We start from the raw sequence: 24,326 nt of genomic DNA on the forward strand, positions 1-24,326 counted from the left end.
TTTATAGGTTGATGGAAAATATGGAATGTTGATGGATAATATGGAATGTGTTAGACTTTTGTTTTGTTTGTTTTTGTACAGTGATTATAATTTAGATTGTATGCCTCCTCACGGTTATATTCATGTGCTATCCCTGACTGACAATATAGCAGAATTCAGAAATGCAGTGAATAAACAAAAGATTTCTGGGAATATTGATACACCTGAAGGGGGTTTTGATGCGATGCTCCAAGCAGCTGTGTGCCAGGTAAGGAGCTTATTAACAAAAGACTAGATGGTAGTTCAGACACAGATAAATATATATATATTGGTACAACAGTGCTCAGTGTTTCTGAATACAAAATGTCAGTTCTAGGACTGATAATACTAAGATTTCTTCCTCCTTTTCCATTATTTCCCCTTTAGCTATACATTTCTGTTTCCCATTGAAACTGATAAAGGAGAGCATAAGGAAATTTTTTTCACTGTTGGTTAATAATGATCTTTAACCAGCCTAATCAAATAGGAGGGACAATGAAAGCAACTGTTTCTTGCTTGAACAGGCAGATGTATTGATTTCAGCCAATTACAAAATTCATTTCAAAAATTATTAAAGCCCTCCTTGTGTTCCTAAGTGAAGACATACCATTTGACATTTCTTCTACTTAAAAATGTATTTGAAAACTGAAGGATCAGTTACATATCTGCTCATGTAGGTAAGGAAAACAAACACACTTCAGTGTTATCTCATCTTTAAAGAATTTAAAAACAATACAAATCAACTAAAAATTAACTTTTGTATATTGATAAAATTTCATCACCATCTCTCCCATGCAGAAAAAGATGGAAAAGATCTGCATCAGTAGTTCCCAAGCTATAAGCATATTAAATAATAAGAATTTGTTTGCTCTAAAGGGCTCTTTTGCATGTTGTTTTTCTTCTATGCATAGTGGTGCAATAGAAATTTTGAAAGTTGGCTGATTCATGGGTTTGCTAATGCTCTATGAGATACTCTTTCTGGTGCTCTTAAAGAAAGTAATTCAACTCCTGTCCAAATCACAGGCTTGGTGTTTCTCATCTCTTGGGATGATGTCAGGACAATTCTTTATCTTGTCCATCTTCACATTCTCTTTTGGAGCACTAGAATGAATCAAGGCCAAAAAGGAATCCAAACTGTGTTAAAAATTAATACTTTGGCCCCAATTTTATTTTCAGATTTTGATGAGCTGGAAAACAGGTAAATAAAAGCCACTCTTCACAGTAACTGTGATCACAGCTGTTATAAAAAACAGTTCTGAAGCTTTGGAAAAATTCCTTAGAATCAGTGTTTCTCATTGGACACATTCCACACTTAGGACATGTGAGCTCTATAATAATATATGCTTTCAAAAACAATAGAATGGAAACATTCACTAGAATGGGGAGGCTTTGCTGCTAACTGAGTTGTGAACCAAAATGGATGAGAAAAATGTGCAATTCATAACTACCACCATGAACTATAATTTATATTAATGTGCACTCATTTTGCCTGCAATAGAACTTTATAACTTGCTCCATCTTGCTTTAACCAATACATCCCTGTTGCAAGCACTAGCAGGTTAGGACATGAAGCTTCTTTAAAATTTTGGTTGCTGTGACGTATGTAGGTGGGAGTCTTGAGGTGACAAAGTGAAATGATGGAGTCTTAGGAGCAAGAAGTTTCTACAGTGCTGGAGGAGAACTTGAGATTATTTAAGATATAATGTGTTTATAAATAAAACTTAAAATACCCCTTCTTTAGGGGAATGCTGTCTGGGGTTGCCTGAGGGAGCCTGATGCCTAATGTGTAAGCTGGAAAAGACACCATACCCTTCTGTACTTATTATCCCTACTGTTATGAGGTAATCCTTCCCCATTCAGAGCTAGCAGGAAATGAGCCTGAGAAGGGAGCTAAATCCCTCTTTGCAAAGCAAAGAAAGAAAAGGTAGAGAATGAGTCATGAAGCCTGGCTGGATACATGGACAGTATTGCGGATACACATTTCACATGAGATGAAAGATGCCTGTCAGAGTTAAGATAAATGGTAGAGATGAGACAGCATTGTAGGGAGGAGGAGCAAGGAAGGAGAAAAAAGGAGGAAAAATACAATTAGTGAAGAAGCCGATGGAATAATCGAGAGAGGGAATAATGAAAAAGAATATGAGGTGATTCATATGTGCCCCTAAAGTTTGATTTGAAGCAGCTGTTTATTCCTTGTAGGGAAATAAATGTTATGGAAATACAAATTGGCACCTAACCCAGTATGGATATAAGCTTACCCTGCTACCTCCTTCAATCACTGAATTCCTAAAACACATTAAATTCACCCTTGCGGATGCCACTTTGCTATTAATCCTTTAGGGTGGTGGATAGATGTAGTATTTTACTGCATAACAAAGAATTTCTTAATTTGCAGGTGCATGAGGACACTCAGACTTTAGTTTATTGGTTAATCACATACCAATGTCCTTTCTGGAAAGCTGCGTAGGAAAAGGAAATTATAGAATGATGAGAATATAAAGTAAATAAATATAAAGTAAAAATAGAAGAGGGCACCAAGTACCAATACAAATGAAGGCATATTTGTTGGCTGTAATACTTTTTGGATCCCAAAGAATTACACAAATGCTATGCATTTGCATTTGTATGTAATAGTGACACACACAATGTGGCAGCTGTTACCCAAGCCCACTATAAAATGCATAACTTCTATATCTTTTAGAGAGACCTTTCTTCAAAAAGCAAAGAAAGTGGTGAGTGGATCTCTGACTCACAGTAGTAGTTTTCAGATGTAGGACATGATATATGTTTCTACACAAAATGCTTTAAATAGCCTGGTTTAAAAACTCAGTGCTGCTAAGCAGTGTAATATCTGAAAGCAGACTTTCACATTCATTTTTCATTTTGTTTATTATTTTAGAAAATAGGTAGTTACTGCTTTCTTATGCTTAATTTTGTTTTCTTTTTAGAGCCATATTGGATGGCGCAAAGAAGCAAAGCGACTGCTTCTTGTGATGACAGATCAAACTTCCCATCTGGCTCTTGATAGTAAATTAGCAGGGATTGTAGTTCCCCATGATGGAAACTGTCATTTGAAAGATAATGTGTACGTCAAAGCTACGAGTATGGTAAGGTATATGTCATGCATTCTGCTTTCAGAGAAGTGGTGTAAAACTGCATAAATGAGGTTTTTAGATTGCAGCCAAAGAATTGCTTTTAAGTCAGTTATTGTATATATAAAATATCAGTATTTTCCCAGGTAGGCATGATGTGACATGAAGAATCAATCACCAGGAACTATTGACATTGTTTTTGTCTGGCATAAAGTATTTTGGAGTCTGCGACACAGCAGAGGAGAATATGTTGCTGTGTTTGGTGTGGTTTTTTATTACCTTTTCATAATGATGAGCAATTCTTACATGCATATGTAAGGATTGCATGATCCTGCTAATGAGACAAAGGTAGTGGTCATGCTTTATGGTCAGAAGATGCATAGCTGCATTGATTAAAACGGCTTGATAAGAGTAAAACAGAAGATGTACAACAGCAATGAGCTAACTCAACCATGATGGACTAGAAAATATTCTTGTGCCACAAAGCTTTGCTGTGGTAATATAGCATTAAATGCACTTGAATCTCACAGCATAAAACCAATGTGTGGTAATACACACCTGTGCAAAAAGTTGCATCAAATCCGCTGTAGCAGAATAATATGCTTTCAGCAGATATTTTTAGCTTTCAAAATAATTTCTTCAATAATGTATAAAATAGTCATGAGTGAAGACAGGCTTTTTTTTTTTTTGAAGGTTTATATTTTTTAATCACTTTGGCTATTTCCTTAAATAAATATGAATCATTTATTTAAGAAACAGGAATCGCTACTTAATTGCCATGTAATCACCAGAAAACAGAATTATGAACTGTGGTATCATTAGAGCACATTACAGTTTTATTCTCAGTGCTAGCTGCACTTAGTTGAAGTATATAGCCTATGTCCTGCCCAAGCCAGCAATGTGCTAGTAAAGTCAGTGAGGGCTAAGTGTGAGTTAGGCTAGACCTGAATTTAATACCAGCAACTGGTGTTCACAAGGATGGTGGGGCAGCAGGAAGCAGCCGCCGTATGGTGTGTGATCATGAAATAAGGGAGGTTTCTGGGAATCAGTGGGTGTTCGGGACCTTGCTGAGTGGAGGAGGGAGCTGAGCATGTGCTAACAGGAAGGTGGTTTGGATTTCCGATTATCTGATATTCTTGCATTCATATACTCCCTCTGTCACCTCTTGGATATTCCCTCACAGATGTCAGGATAATTTATTTCCCTCTAGCCAGTCTGTTCAGTTTCAGTATCTCTACAGTGTCCCTGGGATAAAAACAACCCCTTCCTTTATTCTGCTTAAAGCAAATAATCCCAAAACTTTCCCAAAGCAGAGCATACTCACAGGTTATGGTGTCCCTATCTCTATTTTTCTTTTATTTTTTTTTCCTTCAATTCAGTGCTATAAATGAGAGGAATTTTGTTCTGCTTACTAACAATTGCTGAAGGTACAAATCCTATTCCAGTGTTCAGGATTCCTTTGGTAATGAAGATATTGTCTGTTTCAGAAAAAAAAAGAAAAACAACTACAACTATATTTATCTTCTGTCCAACTTGAGAAATTAACTTCTGTTTCAGCTGCAAAACCTCACCAATATAAAATACAGACAAAATTAATTAATCTCTTTCTAAGGAACTATGACTGATTGAATGTCTGACTGAAGAAAGTGTTTTCTGGATTCTGGGCTGAAAGATCATGATTTTACTGTCCCATATAGAATAAGAAATCTCCATGATTATTGCTATTGATGCCTTTTGTGAAATGAGGTAGTCTTTTTCGCCACCCAAATGAAATGACCTTGAAAGATGCTTAGATCTGTGGTGACACGTTTTGGCCCATGTGTTATCTTTTTCAACCACAGGCTAATTCTTGCATGCCCATGTGTAATAGTGGGCATGCACTTAGTAATAGAAAAGGGGTAGAACGGAAATCTTTCTCCGTATTAGGTATTTTCTGGAGTAGATTTGACATGATAACACAATAGTGTCTGTAAGGGTAGGTGTACTGGTTTCCTGCTTTTTTTCCTCTCAGTGATATATAACCTGTGATTGTTTTCTTTATAGAAATCCATAAAGAAACTTCAAATGAACAAGTAAAATCGGGGAGGAAAAAAGACTATTTGATATTTAAATGAAATGTCATGAAAGGCTGTCAGCTTTTTAAAAAATACATCATATGAAACATATTTTTGCTTTTTTTTTCCTTATCAATGCAATTTTGTTGTGCTATGCTAAATTTAAGAGCCATCTGTAATCACATTGTTTTCCTACTTTGATTCTTAGCTTCTGGTAGTCGTGAGAAGATTGCATTTTGGCATATTTTTATTTCCTCCTTGTGCCAGTTAAGAGGATTTTGCTTTATTTATTTGCATAAGCTTAACCTTTACATCAGCAGTGTTTCCAGTTAGTCACTTTTCTGCCTGTTTCTAACTTTTGCTAAGCAGTCACGCAGAGGTCAGCAAAAAAGTATAAGACAGGAAAGAAATCTAGTCCATTTTAATTAGATCTGTGGTTGTTTAACTCCCTTTTTGAAATACTTAACGTCTGTATTAGTTATCTTTTCAGCTTAACACAGTAGGTTGAAATAATAAAATGAATTATGTAACTGGAACAAGAAAGATGATCTAAAATGAAAGTACATTTGCCCGAGCAAAAGAAGAGATAAGATAAAAATAAGGTAAATATACATAAAGTACAGCAAGGTTTTTACAGCAAGCAAGATGAGGCTCCATGAGTGACCAACAGTTCCTTGTCATCTCTTTACCTGCTTAAAATGAAAAAGATAGTGTGGGTCTGTTGATGCTTTTTTTTTTTAAAAATCTCTTCTAATAAAAAAGAAAATTTTCTTTCTAGTCTGAAGTGAGACTTTAATGTACTGCTAACCAAGCTGGACACTAGTGAGTTAGAGCTGACAAGTATACTTGTAAGCAGACTGGGTAGTTTGGGGATCTAGTCCTCTAGTCCCTGCAACCCTTGCACATCTAGGTATGTCATCTCTTGACTTCACTAAGTTCCATTTGAATAAGTTTTTGTTTCATGAGGGCTTGGAAACCCATTTCTGATACCACTGATCTCAGAGTTTTGCCATTACTTGCGGAGATGTTGGAGGGCCACTTTGCTGGAATTCAGACGTGCCTAGTGTCCTGCGTTAAGCAGGAAGAATGACTTATTTAACCACCATCTCATGGTCCCTCAACACTGCCCCCGTCTTTCACACAGTTATAGTGCAGGAGGTATTTGCAGAACGTCTGGCTTCACTCACCTGTGTCCTGGGACCACCTGTTGTGTCTGTGATCTGCCAGACAGTTGCATGTAGCCTGTGGGGTTGTGCAGCTCAATGGAGGCCACACCACTGTGGTCTGTGGTCATGGAGAAGGCAGGATGCTGTAGTACTGTGTTGCAGGCTATTGAGAATGGCAACAAAGCCACTGCTGCTGCAGTTCACCCACAACTGCTGTGGGGTGGGAATGCATGCTCACTGTACCTTCACATATGGCACACTCCCCAGCTGCAGCTGTAAGAAGGCACATTTATTGCTACCTTTCATCACTTATCTTAAGGAATATAATATCAAGGGGTAGAAAAGTTGAGAGAGGCGTGGACCCTGGCTAAGATCAAACTGCAGCAAGAAACTCCTTTGTTCTTTCTGTACGAGGCTTTTTACAATGGTGCAATATGATGGAAAATGGATTTTGCCCCCTTGCGTAACTATGTCTCATCTGTCTTGGCATGCAGATTACTGTCAGGAGAGCAGTTGACTTGCAGGGTGCCTTGAGTAACAAGTGGCACTCTGAGGCGAAATGAATTGTGCAGGGAAACAGAGTGTGTTTGTGCAAGAGAGAGACAATATGGGGCAGATGGTGAAAAATATCAGGAAGAGAAAGACAGCAGAAGTATATGGGGGAAAGAGGTTGAAGGACCTGACGTAAGTGGAGGTGTCCAGATGAAATCTCTGTAAGGGGAAACACAGGCCAAAGCCCCAGTCGCTTCCCTATGTTTAGTCATGAATTTTAAGTGTTGAATTTACTTCTTGAGAAGTATTCACAGATGTATGGTAAATAAGTGGTGACTTTCAGATACAGTTTGTTTTAGAGTATTGGAGCTGGAGGGATCTCACATAGCCCAGGTTTACAAAGCCCACTGGGACCACACAGACACCCTTGTGCTTCCCCAGATCTTAGATGAAGGGATAGCAACACAGCTCTTGTTCTTGAATCCATGTCAGATCTCTCAATGAGAAGTGTAGAAGGGCAGGTCACTGGCACAGGACATGCCGTCATAGGTACTTCACCAAATAGAGCAATGTCATTACTGGAGAGAGATATGAAACTTGTGCTTCATCAAGCACAAGCGTGCTTAAGAAAATGTAGCAGGTCATCACAGTGAGGACTGGAGGCATTACTCCTAAGGCAGGTCTTGGACATACAGAGAAGGAGAAAGCTGTCAGCCATAAGTAAGATATGTACAGAATACTGACATTGCTGCAACCTGACCCAGTGGCTGCATTTAGCTGATGTGTCTGATCCCTGGTGCCAAAATATATTTCTGAGAAACAAACTTTTAATTACTCACCTTGCTGTTCCCAGAAGCACACCTCATCTCAGTGCCCTCATGTTGTACTTCCTCCCTGACTTTTGCACAAGAACCCGCCTGTCATTCTCAGGAATCTTGTTATTCTTCTGGATGGACCATGGACAACATCACATCCATATTTCTTACGCATCTGACTCAAACGAACAAAATAGTACTGTATGAGTTAGTCCTCCCACTGTGTAGCACCCCTGCATAGCTGACAACAGATAAGCCTGTCACAGTCTGGCTGATGCCCTGATGATTTTTTTGCAATGATCTATTTATTTGGTTGGTCCCACCTTCTTTTGGATGTAGGCCTAGCATTTCTCTGTACCTTTAGAAATAAGGATTGGGGTGGTTTTGGAATCCTGTATTGTGTCATATGTAAAATGTAATGTTTTTCCTTACTAATCTGCCATCTTCTCTTTTCTGTTGTATTTTGCAGGAGCATCCATCTCTTGGGCAGCTCTCTGAAAAATTGATTGACAATAACATCAATGTTATTTTTGCAGTTCAAGGAAGCCAGTTCCATTGGTATAAAGTAGGTTAGAAACCTGATTTATTTTTCCAATTTTGAAAGCATAATATTTATATAAAAAATTAAAACTGTGCATAAATGATTGTGTTTTTCATAGGATCTGTTACCTCTGTTGCCTGGTACTGTTGCAAGACAGATAGAATCACAAGCAGCAAATCTCAACGATTTGGTGGTAGAAGCCTATCAGGTATGATGAGAGTGACAATGTTGTATGCCTTATTTGTATAGGGTTTTTTCACCTTTCATAGCCTAAAGTTGAAATTTCCAGGATCTTGGCTTCTATCTGAAGCTCACGAGGATAAGTTCCCTACTTTTCTGAATGTCCAGGTTGGTGTTGATGGGTGACACTATCCCACTATAGCTCTCAAATTCCCAAGCTGTCAGGGTCTCAAAGCCAAGAGCTAGCACTTTTTTGTTTTCTAAGGATGCTTCTAAATATGCTGTTTGATTTTCTGCACCTGTTGATGTGTAACTTCAAAAGAAATGTCTGACTTATTTGAATTTTGGCATTTCAGATCTTCAGTTACAGACCAGACACCACTGTCAAGGCACCATAGAAATTCAGATCAAAAAGATAGTGCAGCATCTAGAGGGTTTTACAGCATAATTCTTAGAAAATAGACAACAGGTGGGAATTTACAAGGATGTAGTTTGACAACAGTGGATATTGTGGAAAGCAGGATTTACACTGTACAAAGCAGTGTAATGACTCGGGGGGTTGAGGCATGGCAGTGAAGAACAGTTCTGATAGAGATTTGGGAGAGAACAATGGAAATGGCTTTGTGAACTCTTGCCCGGAGTTCTCAACTGAAAGTAATAGTATGGGAAAGAGAAAGTAATAGTGTGGGAAAGAGCATAAAGTAATTTTCCACAAATGATTGACAGGGAATGGCAGCTTGAAAGTGGAAATTGGCATCTTGATAGTGAATGAAAGATATCCTGGTAAGAGGGGGCATAAACAGCTTTGAAAATGAAGCCAAGTAGTATACATTTAATGTACTAGAGCACAGCAAGGCCACAGAGCAGCATCAAAATGAACATGATGGGTTAGATGGTTGAATGGTGTTAAGGTACGCAAGTTACACAAACATGCAAGTTCTAAAAGTTGAAAAATCAGTTACAAAGTTATATGCAAGGTGTCAACATGTATCACATTATTTTTAATTAGTTGGACAAGGGAGGCTGAAATTATCCATTGTACTAGGTTAACCATCTAAATCAGGCTATTTGCTTTCAGCAGATTGGCTATAATGAAGAGCCAAGTCCCATGGCTGTTCCTAGTCAGTGGAGTGGGTTTGTGCACATTTTTCTCACTGTCATGTTGGAAACATTGTGCAGAAGGCAGATACTCAAAACAGAGGAGGTTAGGTGTAATCAAATTGCAGAGAAGTTCTCACTGGTATTGTACTTTCTCTTATAAAACCAAGAAATCTCATTTTGGGCATGGAGGTTTGCAGGAAATTGCTGGCAAAAAAAAATTTGAAGATCATAGTCCTTTTGTATGCCACTTTTACACTGTCCGTCCTAGACTGTATCCCTGTTTTTAGAGCACAGTGCAGGGCAAACATTCAAGGAGAGGAAATGAAAATTTACAAAATAATAATTTAGTTCAATGGAAGATTCTGTGGGACTTTCCTGCTCCAGCCACCCCAGTTTGCTCTTGCCTTATTTTCATTTTTTACACAGTATCTTCCTCCCCATCCTAAACTTCATTGGATTTGATACTTCGAGATTTTTATCATAGTTTTAGGGGGTTGTAATATACACACACACAGTGAGCAGGGCTTGAATGTTTTGCTTTCTTGAAAGCAAAAGTACTTAGATAAGGAAATAAATTTAGTGTTGATGTTTGATGACAGTGGGCCTCTTGCACTCTTGTTCTAGCCAGGGAAACCGTAGGCTTAGTTGTGGAAAACCCTGGCTGAAATTCCCTGGCTAGAAAGCCAAAGATGAGTCACTAATTTTCAAAAAGTTACTAAGATAAACATATGTTCAGATTCATGTAATTAAATTTCCATTTTTAGTAGTAAAAATATCCCACTAAACTAATTTTTTAAATACTGATATGCCAGGAATTTTAATAATCTCTTTGTGCAGTTTTCAGCTCAGTTTGTGCAGAGCTTTAATAAATTTTTAAAAGGTCAAGAAGCAGTATTCCTTCTTGGAAGGAAGTAGGATTTTAGAGCATGCAGTAAATACAAGTTACAAAGTAGCTGGCTTTTTCATTATTTTATATTGTAAAAAGCCCTAGTGGAAAATCAACCAGATATTGACTTATATAGCCCTAGCTGACCCAAGTAAATCCGTAAGAATAATCCCAATAGCCTTTAGATCACCCTAAGGTTTGTTCAGAGAAAACTTTTCCAAGACAGATGCAAAATATCAGAAGTTTATAAAGTGTGAAGTCAATTAGGTACCTTTTCTGCTGGATAACAATAGTTGTATGTATGTTTACTGTTTTATTTTAAATGTGTGGCTAAAAGGCAGTGTAGTCTCTCAAACAATAAGCAGTTTTTGTTGCACACAGTTGTTAGAATAGATTTTCAAATTGCCAAAAATACAGTCTCAAAACCATTTTAGAAAAGCTGAAAACATTTTTATCTGGAAAACGTAATCCTCTTTATCAGACTTACCAGTTCACTGGTTGTGTATATTTGGAATGTAATCGTGTCTTTATATGGGAAACAATGCTTTAATTCATTCCTTTATTCATACAGACACAAGCTTTCTTCATTTTTAGTCAGACGTAGTAGCCATACTTGGTGTTACTCACTAATGCACATTATATGCCGAGATGCAATATGACTAAAACTTGTTTTCTGGTTACAGAAACTAATCTCTGAAGTGAAAATTCAAGTGGATAACCAGATCCAAGGTCTTCATTTCAATATCACTGCAATCTGTCCCGATGGGAGTAAAAAAACTGGCATGGAAGGATGTAAAAATGTGGGGCATAATGAAGAAGTATGTTGATAGTTCTCGTTCTTCAAGGAACTGGAATACTTATTTTTCTGTTTGGTTGGGTTTCAATGGTATGAAATCCTCTAGGGATTTGCTTAAACTGAAAATGGATTTATGTGATTAATGATCACAGACTCTCTATTATTCTCTGGTTTTATTTTTCCTGAATCTTATTTTAATTCTCACTAATCTCATGGAACTAAGGCTCAAAGCTTTTCCTGAAAGCTAGCGTCCATTAAAACTCTCCTCCTTTGTCCTCCACTGGGCACAATGGCCATGTTCATTGTGATGAAATCTGTACATAAAGAGGTTGAAAGATAATCACCCGGTGGAAAAGAATCACTGGAATTTGTGTTCCTTGGGTCTGTACAAGATGCCACCTTTCCCTCTCCTTGCCCTAGTAGTCTTCATGTACACTCAACGTTGTGGGTAATTAGTTTATTTTATAAATCAAATTAATATAATTATTTATACCCATTTGGATCAGTGCCACCTACTGAATGAAACAGTTTGTAAAACTGGAGCATCATGCACCGTGAAAATGCGGGGGAAGATGTCTGGCTAATATAAAGAACATGGTTTTCTTCCCAGAACAACTTCTCTGTGCCTTGATATATTTATTTAATTGCTTGGACTAGTAGAGTAATTCATTTAGCTTGCCAGGAAGAGGTCTGTGTTTCTGGACAGCAGGGTCAAGGAGTTCTTTCCTTCTTGACATGTACATACGTCTCAGCTGGTGTGATTTTACTTGTGTCTTTGAGTATAAATAGCAAAACAAATCAGTAGATTAAATGTGTGAATTTTAAATATGTTCATTTAGATATATTTTATGCTCTTCTGAATTTGTCTGAATGATTTGCTGCTGATTAGCTTCTACAGTTTAAGGGAGATTTGCTGTGTTTTTCTTCTTAACTCATCTCTTCTCCAGTGTTGTTCCCTGTGCATGTCATAAGAAATAGGGCTGGAATTCGTTCTGTTTAATGAAAAGAAAAATATTTATATCTGTTTCTTTTTAATAAAAAGCCAAGCCAGTTGATTGTTAAAGATTGCATGTGGTCCTAAACCTCTGCTGCTGTTGAAAATGAGCCATCCTCAAGAGATTAATTTATTTTAACCGTAAATCCTCCTTTCAGTATTTGTTTATAGGCAAAATGCTTTTCCTTAATTCTCACATTCCTTTCATTGTCTAATCCTTCTTCCTTCCCTTTCTTACCAAAACACAAAGTGTACTATATTCTGGAAGAATCCTACGGCCTCTTCAGGGTGCAAAACTAACTTTGGCTATTAGCGAGTGTCAGTGTTCACAGTGGTGTAATTATTTAGGTGCAATATGTTTAATCTTTCTGCCGCTGTGTTCAGACCCATCAAATTTCACAACTCATATGCAAGACATGATTTGCCCTTTCCTTCCATCTCCCTGCCATTCCTCCAGTAGTGTGTTGTACATGAAGGTGATGTTTTCTAGCAGGGCTCTGCGTTGAATAAAAAGCACATTCTCTAGCTGCAGCCTGTCTTCCCCATGTGATACACACCTGCCGTATGAATTAAGTAGTGCATAGCCACACTTTTGTCCCGTAACCAAAGGGAAGAAGTCTCATGCACAGAGAGTGTAGGCAACTGAGGGGTTATGTGTGTAGTGGCGCATTTAAGAAACGAGAAGAAGAAAAGCAAAGGGCAAGACAAAGCCTGTGTGCCCCCTCAATACAACATTAAGAAGCACATGCTTCTGCACAGCATTCTTCTCCTGTTGTCTGTGTAGGCAGCCGCAGCCCTGCTCGCCACAAAGCCACCATTGTCCCCAAGGGTTCGGCTGCTCTCGTGTGGGGGTGCAGCGGGAGGGGGAGACAGCAATGAGAAATGAATGATCTTAGTCTTTGCGGGTAGTTTCAACCTCGTATGTAGTCAGTTTCTTAGGTTTTCTCTTTTTTTTTTTTATTTGGAAATCTTTGTTCTTTGGTGGTAAAGAGTGAAGGTATTTGCTTCTGTTGGGCTCCTTTCTCGCCTTTTCCTCTTGATTATATTTTCTCTGTGAGGAGGCAAAGAAGAGTTGTTTTCTGTCAGCAGGCTAAATAGCCTAAATACCCTGTCAGAAGCCTACCAGTCAAAAAAAACCAAACAAAAACCAGTCGTGAAATAGAAGACTGCTATCCAGTGAAAGTATCAGAGATGTCAGAGCTCTCAAACAGTTTTGCAAACTTTATGGCAGTCACCTAACCACCAAAACAACCCGGGGTCCTGTGCCAGGACTCTGGAAAGCCACAGGAGCTGCTGCTGCATCGGGCGCTACAAGGGTGAGGTGCTGGAGCATGGTGGTGATGGCCATGATGTGGCCAAGAGATAGGCACTGGGTCCACCCCAAAGCAGCACTTGGTCTGCCCAGGGCCACAGCAAGAACAGCAAGACTCTCTTGCTCCATCCCCAGTCCCCGCTGTAGGAATGGCAAAAATAAGCTGCTGCTAAGGTGTGAGATATTTCTTTGTTTTAGTAGAGTAGATAAGGACATCCAAAACAACTGTGTGGTTTCTATTTGCACAGACCATTTCTGCAGCAAGAACATTCATTATAGGTTCTTTTTATGAAGAGTGTCTCTTTGTGTATTGTATTGATCAATCTAGTGCCAGTTTTCATCTGAGTATTTCTAGAACATGCACAGAATGTACACATCAAATAAGATCAGGAGGGTGATGATGGTAGTTCTATGACTATTTAACGTGTATTAAACTTGTCTTCTGGAACTATGCTTTCTTCACATGAAAAGTAGACTGCTGTCAATCTTCTAGTGTGAGGGTTTTAACTGTATTTGTGATGCCTGTCATTACTAATATATCATATTTGACACATGGCCACTGTGTATTTTGTTATTATTAGCTATTGTACAGTCATACATAGTGTAAGATTCTGCTTTATTTATGTGTTAAAAATTTTAAGTAATTTATAGAAAATAATAATGATGTAAAATCTGTCTTTATTTCTTCTTAGGTACTTTTCAATGTGTCAGTTACAATGAAAGGATGTGGTACAACTGGAGGAAGAAAATATGCAATACTTAAGCCTATTGGTTTCAATGAAACCGCCATCGTTAATGTGCAGAAAAGCTGTGCCTGCCAGTACGGAGACAGTGCAAGGCACAAAAGAGTATGGGCAGATGAAACTTTTTCTGATGGCAAACAGTCCCATTGCAGTGACAGTAATTGTAGCTCTGACAGAGATATGCTTCCTTCTGAGAGGTGCAGACAACACCAGGACCAGCCCATCTGCAGTGGTCAAGGAAATTGCATAGATGGAAAATGTTTCTGCTACAAAAACAAGCTAGGCAAGGTGTATGGCAAGTACTGTGAAATGGATGATTTTTCCTGCCCCTATCACCAGGGAAACTTATGCTCTGGTAAGCTGCAGAGTTTACGTCTGTATTTTGGTTTGGTTTGGTTTGGTTTTCTGAAGCTTATATACACGATGCAGCTGAAAACAATGATACAAGGCTGTCAAGTACAAGAATTGTGTATGCAGAATTAGTGTGTGAAATGTCCTGAACAGCCTGGTAGGAATTCTTACTCCTGGGCTTTCTTCACCACAGAGGTATGCACTGTCTTCTAAACTTCAGCACTGCTTTTGGGGGGATTTATTGATTTTTTTCTAAGTTTAGCTATTTTAAGATTTAAATCTCAAACTTCTTTAGAAGTAATGATACTGAGAAAACAGTAAAATGATTCCAGGAAGTTGATACATTTTAATCTAATGGGAATATCAGATACTAAGAGATTAGGAGGAATCATAACTTTCAGATGAGGTTCTGATTTTCTAATACCCTAAATCAGTCTTGTGAGAGATACAGTGACACTTGATTTCAAATGGTGTTATATATGCTAACACTGTTCAGAACACCTGCTCCAGAAAGGAGAGTGGAAGTAAAACATAAACAGGGACAGTTGTTAGAAATTCTTATTCTTTTTCTAGCCTACTTTATGTTTTCTAAAGAAAGCACACAAATGAAAATTGCATATGAACAAAATACAAAATATGTACTTTTAAGTTAGAGTTATTAAGGAAAAATGGGATTGAATTGGTATCATTACTGTATCTCTACCAGAATATTTTTTTTTTCCCTCAGAAGTGATTAAATATTTAAAAATCCATACTGCTGCATCCTTTCATTTCACTCTATACTCACCAATGAGTGAATTGAGGGACCAATTTTTTTGACGACAGTTGGATACATTTAGAGTAATATTACGGACTTTAGTAGAGTTATTTTGGTTTTGCTCTGCTGGTGACTGTGAACTTTACATGAAATGAAGAGAAATAATGTTACCTAATCCTTTAAATATTTCATTCCGACATATAAAGAATTATGGGTCTTCTCACTCTTCTTCCCTCCTGCCAAGCAACTTTGCAAATTTACCGTAAGCAGACCTTTCAAACTTATAAGCTCCTAAATCCTGAGATGAGGTGCCCTGGTCGGCCGAGGAGACAGGGAGATCTCTGTCTAAGAGGTGTTGCAGACTGTCACCTGTGATGGAGTCCTGCCCTAGGGTACCACAAGGGGAACCTGCTGCCCGGGCTGTGGCTGAGCAGTGTGCCTCTTCGTGGGATATTTTCCAGTGCAGAGCCTTGCTCTGAGATGTCCTATGATCGATCCACTTCCCTCCTCCATTTTGCCCAGCCCAGGCAAAAAAAGAGGCAGCCTGCTCTCACACAGTGTAAAAATGTGGCTAAACGTTGTCAGCACGTCAGTTGTACGCCTGCCTAAATGTGCTATGACATGGAAAACATATGGATTTTGCCCTAAAGCTCACACTGCTTTGCCTGGAAAATTGTAAAGGCCACCGGAGGTTCTTCAAAGCCTTTGAATCCTTGAGGCTGTGCGTTTTAAGTTCTTATTAAACAACCTACACTTCATACGCACAGCATACCCACCTGTCTGGCTTAGTCATCTGTCCTTTAGAAAGGCAGAAAAGCAGTGCTGTCATGCGTGCTTCTGAAAAGAAAAGAAAAAAAACTAACATGGCATATGGACATGAACTTGGTGCTCCTTTCTCCACTGAATCTTGCTGTTTATTTGAATTGAATGCTTTCTTGCTAAAGAGAAGTTTGTTGAGTTTGCCTGAAGACTGTTTTCCTGGTCGTTGTGTAATTTTTAATCCTTGCTGCTTTGATCCAAGGCAACAGGGAAAGTTCTAGTAAAATGTTTTAGGATGACATCAAGGTAGCAGCCTTTGCTCAACTTAAGAACAAACAGCAGCCATAAATATGTATCATGCTGGTAATTTCAGCCCAAATTGTTAACTTAAAAACTAATTAGCAAGCCAAGGTCTAAATAAGTTCTGTTTAACGTAAAGCACCAGCAATACAAATGTATGCATATAAAAATTGACTTTCTATGTTTTCGTAAAAGCATATGACTCAAGGCTATCTGATGTTGTAGGTAATGGTGAATGTGAAGCTGGTAAATGCAAATGCTTTGCTGGCTGGGAAGGTGACCGTTGCCAGTGCTCGTTACAATCAGAAAAGCACTGCCTGAATTCAAAGGGCCAGATTTGCAGTGGAAGAGGAAAATGTGTATGTGGAAAGTGTGAGTGCACAGATCCAAGAAGCTTTGGCCGTTTGTGTGAATATTGCCCTACTTGTAACAAAGCCTGTGAAGAAAACTGGTACGTTTCTTGTGCTAGACTTGACTTTTTAACTCTGCAGTGTTGAAACAAGGAGAAATATTTCTGCTTGCTTAGATGTGTGCTGTATTTCTTAGATATTTAGAGTGTAGAAAATTGAAACAATTCATATTTGAGACTTCTCTCTATGTAACTGTGGGGTTCACACTGCCAATTAAGAGAATTGCATGTCCGTATCTGTGTTCACCAATCCGTGTCCAACTTTCAGCTTTCTGAAGTCAAAGGAGGTGTCTCCTATGAGTATCTTTTTTTTTCAAATATTTATTAAAAGATGGTTCTTCATATGAAATCTTCTGGGTAGGAAATAAAGCCCATGAATTTGGAGTTTTAAAAATGGACAGTAGATCCTACTCTTGAATTCCACCAAGTCCAATAATATTCTCCAAATTTGTTTTTGCACAGTCCTTGTGCTCCTCAGCTGAAAGAAGGAGGTGTCGGTACCTGCGCATTATCACTACCATCGGTCAGCAGAGCAGAGCTGGTCTTATCCAGAGAACAACATTCTCTGTTACTCAGTTTTAAACCACTTAGTCTTTGCTGTGCTAGTTTTAAAGCATGCCCCTTTTCCTTACCCATGTAAAGGAAGGGACAGTGTGGAGGTCAAAATGAGGAGCCCAAGGAGTAGAGAGGCTAGACCAAGCTGTCAGTGGCACGCTGGCTGGTGCTGGCTTAGAGTGTCAATGAAGCCCTGTCTTTGGCCACGGCTCTTCTACACTCTTCTGTCAGCACATGTAATCTTCTGCATCTCACTGTGGCTGAGAGGGTGAGATTAGCCTTTAGTTGGAAAGGGAATTGTCATCAAAACAGAATTGTTGTTTGTTTGTATTCATTTGAATTATAGCTCATCTGGTGAATATACTGGAGAGAAAAGCTGGGCCATGTCTGAAAAGGTGACTGCTAAGACTTCACTAGATAAAACGCAGTTAGCCTTGCTGGCTTACACTTGTTCAAAGTTGCTGTGAAATGCGTGTCTTTAATAAATTCAGAATATGGCATAGCTTCATTAAAAATTCAGTCAGGGCTTTTTCAGGATCACTTGTGATGTTCACCTTCTGCAAGGCTGTAAAGTGAAGATGGGAAGACTGACACTGCTGCCTCCCACTGTGCTGTTGACCTCCTGAACTGCCCAGCAGCGGGACCTTGCATGGCTTTGTCATAACATAGCATCCAAGAAATTAACAAAGCTGTGTTTCCTACACCTATCTCTTCTCTTCAGTCCCAGCATGTATCCCAGTGAGACCGATAGATAAGAAACACTAGGACTGAACTAGAGGCTGACTGCTGGAGAAAAAGTGCTGGACCCTTAGCTACACCCCCTGAAAAGCACACATCACAAAATGCAGAGCAGGAGCCAGATGAAGGTGGCTCGAAGCCAAAGATACGTTTTACTTTACGACTTCTGACTACTTGGTTCTGAGAAGCATCACAGGGATAAAATGCTAAGAGAGGCATCACATTTCAGAAACAAATAAATAAATGCCGCAATGTTTTTACTAACAACAGGAAAGCATTATATGCAAGCAATATGTCAGCCTCTTTAAGGGAAGTGCAGGGAAAGACATAGGTTTTTAATTCATTTTCATTTTACAGGAATTGTGTTCAGTGCCATCATTCTAACAATGCATCTCAAGCTAAACTTGACCAGTGCACAACCTCATGCGCTTACCTGCTGCATTACATTGACCAAACTTCAGGTATGTGACATTTTCAAGGTAATTTTATTAAGAGAGGAAAATCTGTTGGGATTAATAATTGAATTCACCACTGTTACTATGTCTTTCAAAAGTGTGTCATATCATTTCAATAACAAAGCAAGCAGGAAAAAGAGAAAAATAACTCATAGCTTCACGGAAAGTAAAAGCTAAATAATAACGGGAAATGTGATTGGCAAGCATTGCTAAATCAGATTTCCCAGCTCCTTGCGAAGTCACATCTAATAATAATGAATCCTGCCTGAGCAATGCTTAAAGAAATATTTCTAAAAATCTGTTATGGCACCTGTATGTTTTATTACTTTGGATATGCTTACATTATCTGACATTACCAGAAATGAGGAAGAATGAAGTAGAAGGCTTACCTCACATTCAGTAATGTTTAAATATTCCTTTCAAGTATAAAAAACTGCACAGTTCTGAAGGCTGTGGATGAATAATTTTTTTTTCTTGTAAAATCTCATAAAGCTTAATCAGTCCACACTGCAACAAAAATGCAGGTAAATGGTTTCCTTTTGTCACTTCACATTTTTGTACATCTTTTTATCTTACAGTTGTTCATAAATAAGAAAACTAACTATAAATACTTTTCTCATAACTTTAGTGTTAATTAAAGGAAAGCTTGCTATGTGAGAGAGGTTTACCAGTGAGGAGAGCTCTGGACAAAGATTCAAGAAACCACATTTTCTTTCATATTTTGCCGATGATCCGAACTGTAATCTTGTGAAGGTTAACCTGTCTTGGCCCCATAAATCTCTACCTATTCATCCTCTCTATTTCAGCTATAAACTCACCAGCTTACAGAGAATTTACAGTGGCCAACACAATGAAGCCTGGGTCTTAGCTCTGTAGATTAAAGGAATAATAGTTTCACCATTTTTCTGCAGTGGATCTTAATTGGAATTGCCTTTCATTATATGCTCTGCTTTAAAAGCTTGCATATAGCAACTTTTCCCCTTAACTTCTTTAAAGTTATTTTCCCTTAACTTTTATCAGGCTCATGTTACATTATGCAACATTGCTATGCAGTGGTAGATGTAACTGCGTTTGAGGAATGTGCCAATTTCATACATTAGGCTTTACACATGTGTTTTCCTTTTGTTGCAGAATGTTTCTCTGGACGAAGCTACTTTAGAGTCTTTTCCATAATCTGTATAGTTACCTTTCTGATCGGGTTGCTTGTTGTCCTTATCATCAGGCAGATAATTCTGCAGGGGAGTAGCAATAAAGTTAAATCTTCAGCTGATTACAGAGTATCTGCAACAAAGAAGGTAATTGATTTCAGAGCCATCATATTCAGTAATCTTTTTCTTGTACATAAAAGTTAGCTAATTGTTGATAAAAATTGTATCTTCTCCTTCAAGGATAAGATGTTTTTGCCTACTGTTTGTACAAGAACAGTAACATACAGACGTGACAAACCAGAGGAAATAAATATCGACATCAGCAAGTTACGATTAAACGAAACTTTCAAGTGTGAATTCTGAAGACAGTGTGTTTTCTGCAAAAGTCTATTTCCGTCATGCTCGACTTTTAAAAAGTTGCCTTTTGTACTCTGTCAGAGTCTTGACTGTTGCCGTATGGTTTTGTGTCTTGCATTTTGTTGAATACTGTAACAAAGTGACATGTAAGCATATTCACATAATGTGACTATGTTTGAAACTATAGCTGCTGTATTTTTTTTATTTTTGAAAGAGAAATGTGCGTTACTACTGTTCAGGAACATTAGTGTTGATGTAGCACTTTAGCATATTCTAATTTATTTAGTTATGGCCTAGAATGTAGATATGAACCCATCTGACAAAGCACTGATCTCACTCTACATGTAGCTAGTACTGATGTGCTCTGTGGGAATGGACAAAAGCTGTGACTGAAATATTAACATTGCTGTATATTATAGCAATAGATAAAACTGTTCAAACACTCTTAAATAGAGTAAACGGTACTTTTATAGTTCTCTCAGTTGACTAAATTCCACTGATTTGTCTCCTTTAGCCTCTTAGCTTCTCCTCATTACTTAATAAAAATGACTGGATTAAATGAGTGCTTAGTTACTGGTGTGGATGTATAATTGTGTGTGTACACATACACAAGCATGCGCACACACACAGATAAATTTTATATAGAGAGTTTTTTATACATTATGATGTCACTTAAAGATAATTTATATCTGATAAAGAGTAATTTTTAGCTTTTTTACTTGTTTCAACATAAAAATTTATACGTGAATTTTAAGGTATTTGGAAACTGAGTGGCTACAGAAAATGAGAGAGTTCCTCTGTCCAACAGCATAGTCTATATGATGATCACTGCTGGCTGACTTCACCTTTGGAGTCAGCAGCATCAACTCCATTGCAAGCAGATAAATTACAGCAGAGCTGTGTTTGGTTTGCTAGCTACATATCAGTGTTTTGCCAAGTAAGGCCTTTGTCCTTTTTGTATGATGTCAGACATAAGTCTGATTTTACACGTGCTCTTTTTTCCTATGTAAATTAGTTGACAGGATTAGATTTCGTGAATCCTTACGTAATCACTTCAGTTTTTGTGCCTGCGCATTGAGAAATGTGTCCAGTGTGATGTGGAAAAGAACTTGCAATTTGGAAGAAGGTGAGGCAAACAGGAGTCTTTTTCTCAACAGAACACGTTCATTGACTTCATAAATGTGGGATCAAATTCTGCCTTCAGAAATGGGCAAAACTCTTCTAAACACAGCAGGACCAATATGAACTTATCTGAGAGCAGAATTTGAGCTACAAGGTCAAGCAGAAGCATTTTCCTACCCCTGAACCCAGCTACAGTGGTAGAAGATGTCTTATTGTTACATGCTAGTTGGAAGAGTCAGCCAACAGTCTGATTTACTAACTTTATGCTGCTGAAAGTCTATGAAAATCTGATCAACCTCTAATGCGCTAAAATCTTGCTGGTAAAAAAAAAAAAATCATCTCAGAAGGGAGTATGCAGAGTATGATTTTAGCAACATTAATTACTGATAACTAAATATTGGTTTGTACTCGTCATAGGTAAGTTACAGAAACAAAGCTGGACCTCTATATGCAGTTTTTAGAAATTAGTATACATTTGTATTTCCTATTCTGTATTTTTTCTGCAAATTCCCACTGAAATCTGAGGAGTATACATGTGAAAGGAAGGCAGGATGCAGAACAAATGACAAGTGTTATGTAAGTGTTCACAATTAATTTATTGGGTTGTGGATCAAGTGAGGGATTGAGAAAAATAGTATAGTGACAGTGAGCTTTCCATTAAATTGTCATAAAAGCTTTAGATTTTAGGGCTTGTTTAAAAAAAAAATGTAAACTAGGCTATTAAATGTTTCTAAAGCAGTCTTCAAAGTAGTCCCTGAGCTTTCTACCATATAGGTAAAAGTGTCTCATTTAAAGAAAAGGGGGTTTCCTTACACTGACCCTGATTTTAGTGATGGCTCCGTTGTAATATCTTAATTACAGAGTAATTCTGTAATCTATCAAGTATACCTTAAACTTCTATTTTCTTTTAAAACACGTAGAACCATTTTCCTCCTATGTAAATTCACAGATTCCAAACCATTGGTTTCAGTGAGATTAAGATAAAAGATTGATAAAGGTTTACCTGCTGTTGGCCTTGTCACAATTCATTAGTATTTTTAAGTGAGTAGGAAACAAAGTCTCTGGGTATCTGTTTCACTTAACAAAACAAAACAAATATTAAAACTCAGCAGAGAATATCTGCGTATATAACAAAAGATGTGATTGTGTTCTTTAAACTGTGTGATAAATTATTTTTTTAGCAAAAAAGATTCCTCAGATCTATTTCCCATAATGGCCCTGAAAGCATTTACTGAAGTGATAGCTAATGTTTTTGCTTTAGAAATTACTTTTCACTGTTAGAGGGAGTTAAATTATGTGGGCAGAGGACAATGGAGCTGGGTTCTTTGTGGGAAAAAGATTTGAGCTGTATCACCTATCTTCCACAGACATCACACTGCTACTACTTTTCTTCTGCAGTGCTGCCTGTGAAGGGGCATGGCCAGTATTTCCTTATCAGACACCTGCCTGAATGTTTAAAATGCTCTGGTCAAATAGAGCAGGCTCACAGGACAAATTGCACTGTAAGCTGCTTGCTGTCCTGAGGTTAAAAAAAAAAAATGATTTTAAACAAAAAAAAAAGGGGGTTTAAGAAAAAAAGAAAAAAAAAGCTTTTTTGCATCTCCCTCATGTTTTGCTGTATTGTGGAGGAGGCTAGTGAAAAAGAATAAGCTGCTGCTAATGTGACAGGTCAAGGCTTTTAGAAGGCCCATGGGGAGCTTATACAGAGCAGGATCCTTGGGAGGAGGCTTTGTTTCTAGGGATGGAATCTATCCATGAGAAACTCTGGCTTTGCTTGGTACTTGTTTCCCTCTGCCTTTGACCATGTTTTTCAGAAGAGCTGCTGCAGGAGATGAATAGCCCAACAAAAGCCTCACTATTTAGGGAGCTGTGTTCCCTCAGCACATGACCTTAAATGAGAAAGCAGCCTGTAATTCACAAGGAATTTCCTCAGCTATTGCAGAAGGACTCGGCTTCCTATAGTGCTTAATATGGGAGATATTAAAGACAAATTAGTTGATATTAGTTTTCAATGTATTGTGCGTCAAAGATGCTCGTAAAAATAGGGGAAAAAATATCTAGCCTCAGAATAGAATGTTCCAAACTTCTTAAATAAAGCTTCTTGTACTAGACTTCTTCAAAAAATGAAAAAAAATTCAAATAATTCGACTGCATGCCTACACCCAAAAATATACCAGCAGATACTGTTGCATCTCATCATTGGTTTGGGGACTTGTTTTTAGATTTGCTCCCACAAACAGACTATGTGCATGACTTTTCACAGCACATTCATTAACACTAAAATCCGTATGTATAATTTTCAAATTCTAATCCCACTTTTTTTACCTTTAACTGGTTATTTGTCTAACATTTCAGAAATGACGTGTTTGTGCAATTAAAAAGCATGCATTTTACTTCAGATTTTTTTAAAGACTGTAAAACAAAGAAATACTATGAATTGATTATTTCCAAACATCATGAGTACATTGCTACAGAAGTGTGTGGGAAAATAGCTGTTTCATCCAGAAAACGTGCACGTGGTATGCAAGGAATTTTCATTGTGCCCAGCTGAAATTCCCTTACGTTCACAAGGAATGTTGAAACTGAACCTTAAAACGGAAGGACGTTTGTATAGCCATAGTTTACATTTTATCCATTATTTTCAACTGGATTTATTTTTTCCTCTCTATGGTGTCATGAAAACCTGCTATGTAAAGTATTCCTCAGACTGCAGTGGAAAAAAAATGTTTTCCCAGTCTGTTCATGTATAATATTTGTTTCCTGCTTAGCGTGCATGTCTAAACGTACACATGTTGCAAACTGTGGGAGCGAACGTGTGAGGCAGCTTCAAGCAAGCCTTAGTCCTAAAATAGCCGTAAGGCCTAGTGATGCCCAAGGCAGAGAGATGCAAGGGTACTGCTGCCTGTGTAGGGACTTGTAGAGGGATGGCATCCTCAGCAGGTGCAATGCATCCTACAGTTCCCCGAATTGGGAATGATCCTACAGCATCCCTACAGAGATGGTGCTCTGAGACCACACTTCTCCATTTGTGAGGGCAGGAAGCCTCTTCAGAGTAGATTGGCTTGGCAGAGGTGGTGCAGTTTCTGTCCTAGGCACTTGGCCAGATGCTATCCTCAGCACTGCTGGCTTTTTGCATCTTTACTCGTGAAAAAGTGCTTGCGTGTAACATGGCAAGGGGCCGCCTG

The 24,326-nt window shown here is 38.1% G+C and overlaps 1 protein-coding gene across 1 annotated transcript in view; it reads left to right on the plus strand.

Moving 5' to 3' along the window:
• ITGB8 (integrin subunit beta 8) overlaps positions 1 to 20,025 on the plus strand; it is a 42,080-nt gene extending 22,055 nt beyond the window's left edge. Inside the window, exons 5-14 of the mRNA XM_075705600.1 lie at positions 82 to 247; positions 2,967 to 3,125; positions 8,107 to 8,202; positions 8,297 to 8,386; positions 11,029 to 11,163; positions 14,140 to 14,545; positions 16,583 to 16,808; positions 18,417 to 18,520; positions 19,646 to 19,809; positions 19,903 to 20,025. Coding sequence (XP_075561715.1) covers positions 82 to 247; positions 2,967 to 3,125; positions 8,107 to 8,202; positions 8,297 to 8,386; positions 11,029 to 11,163; positions 14,140 to 14,545; positions 16,583 to 16,808; positions 18,417 to 18,520; positions 19,646 to 19,809; positions 19,903 to 20,025 — 1,669 coding nt within the window. The remainder of the gene's footprint in view (positions 1 to 81; positions 248 to 2,966; positions 3,126 to 8,106; positions 8,203 to 8,296; positions 8,387 to 11,028; positions 11,164 to 14,139; positions 14,546 to 16,582; positions 16,809 to 18,416; positions 18,521 to 19,645; positions 19,810 to 19,902) is intronic.
• The last annotated feature ends 4,301 nt before the right edge of the window (positions 20,026 to 24,326 follow it).

Source organism: Pelecanus crispus, chromosome 2 (assembly GCF_030463565.1).
Source record: "Pelecanus crispus isolate bPelCri1 chromosome 2, bPelCri1.pri, whole genome shotgun sequence".
NCBI classification, from domain to species: domain Eukaryota; kingdom Metazoa; phylum Chordata; class Aves; order Pelecaniformes; family Pelecanidae; genus Pelecanus; species Pelecanus crispus.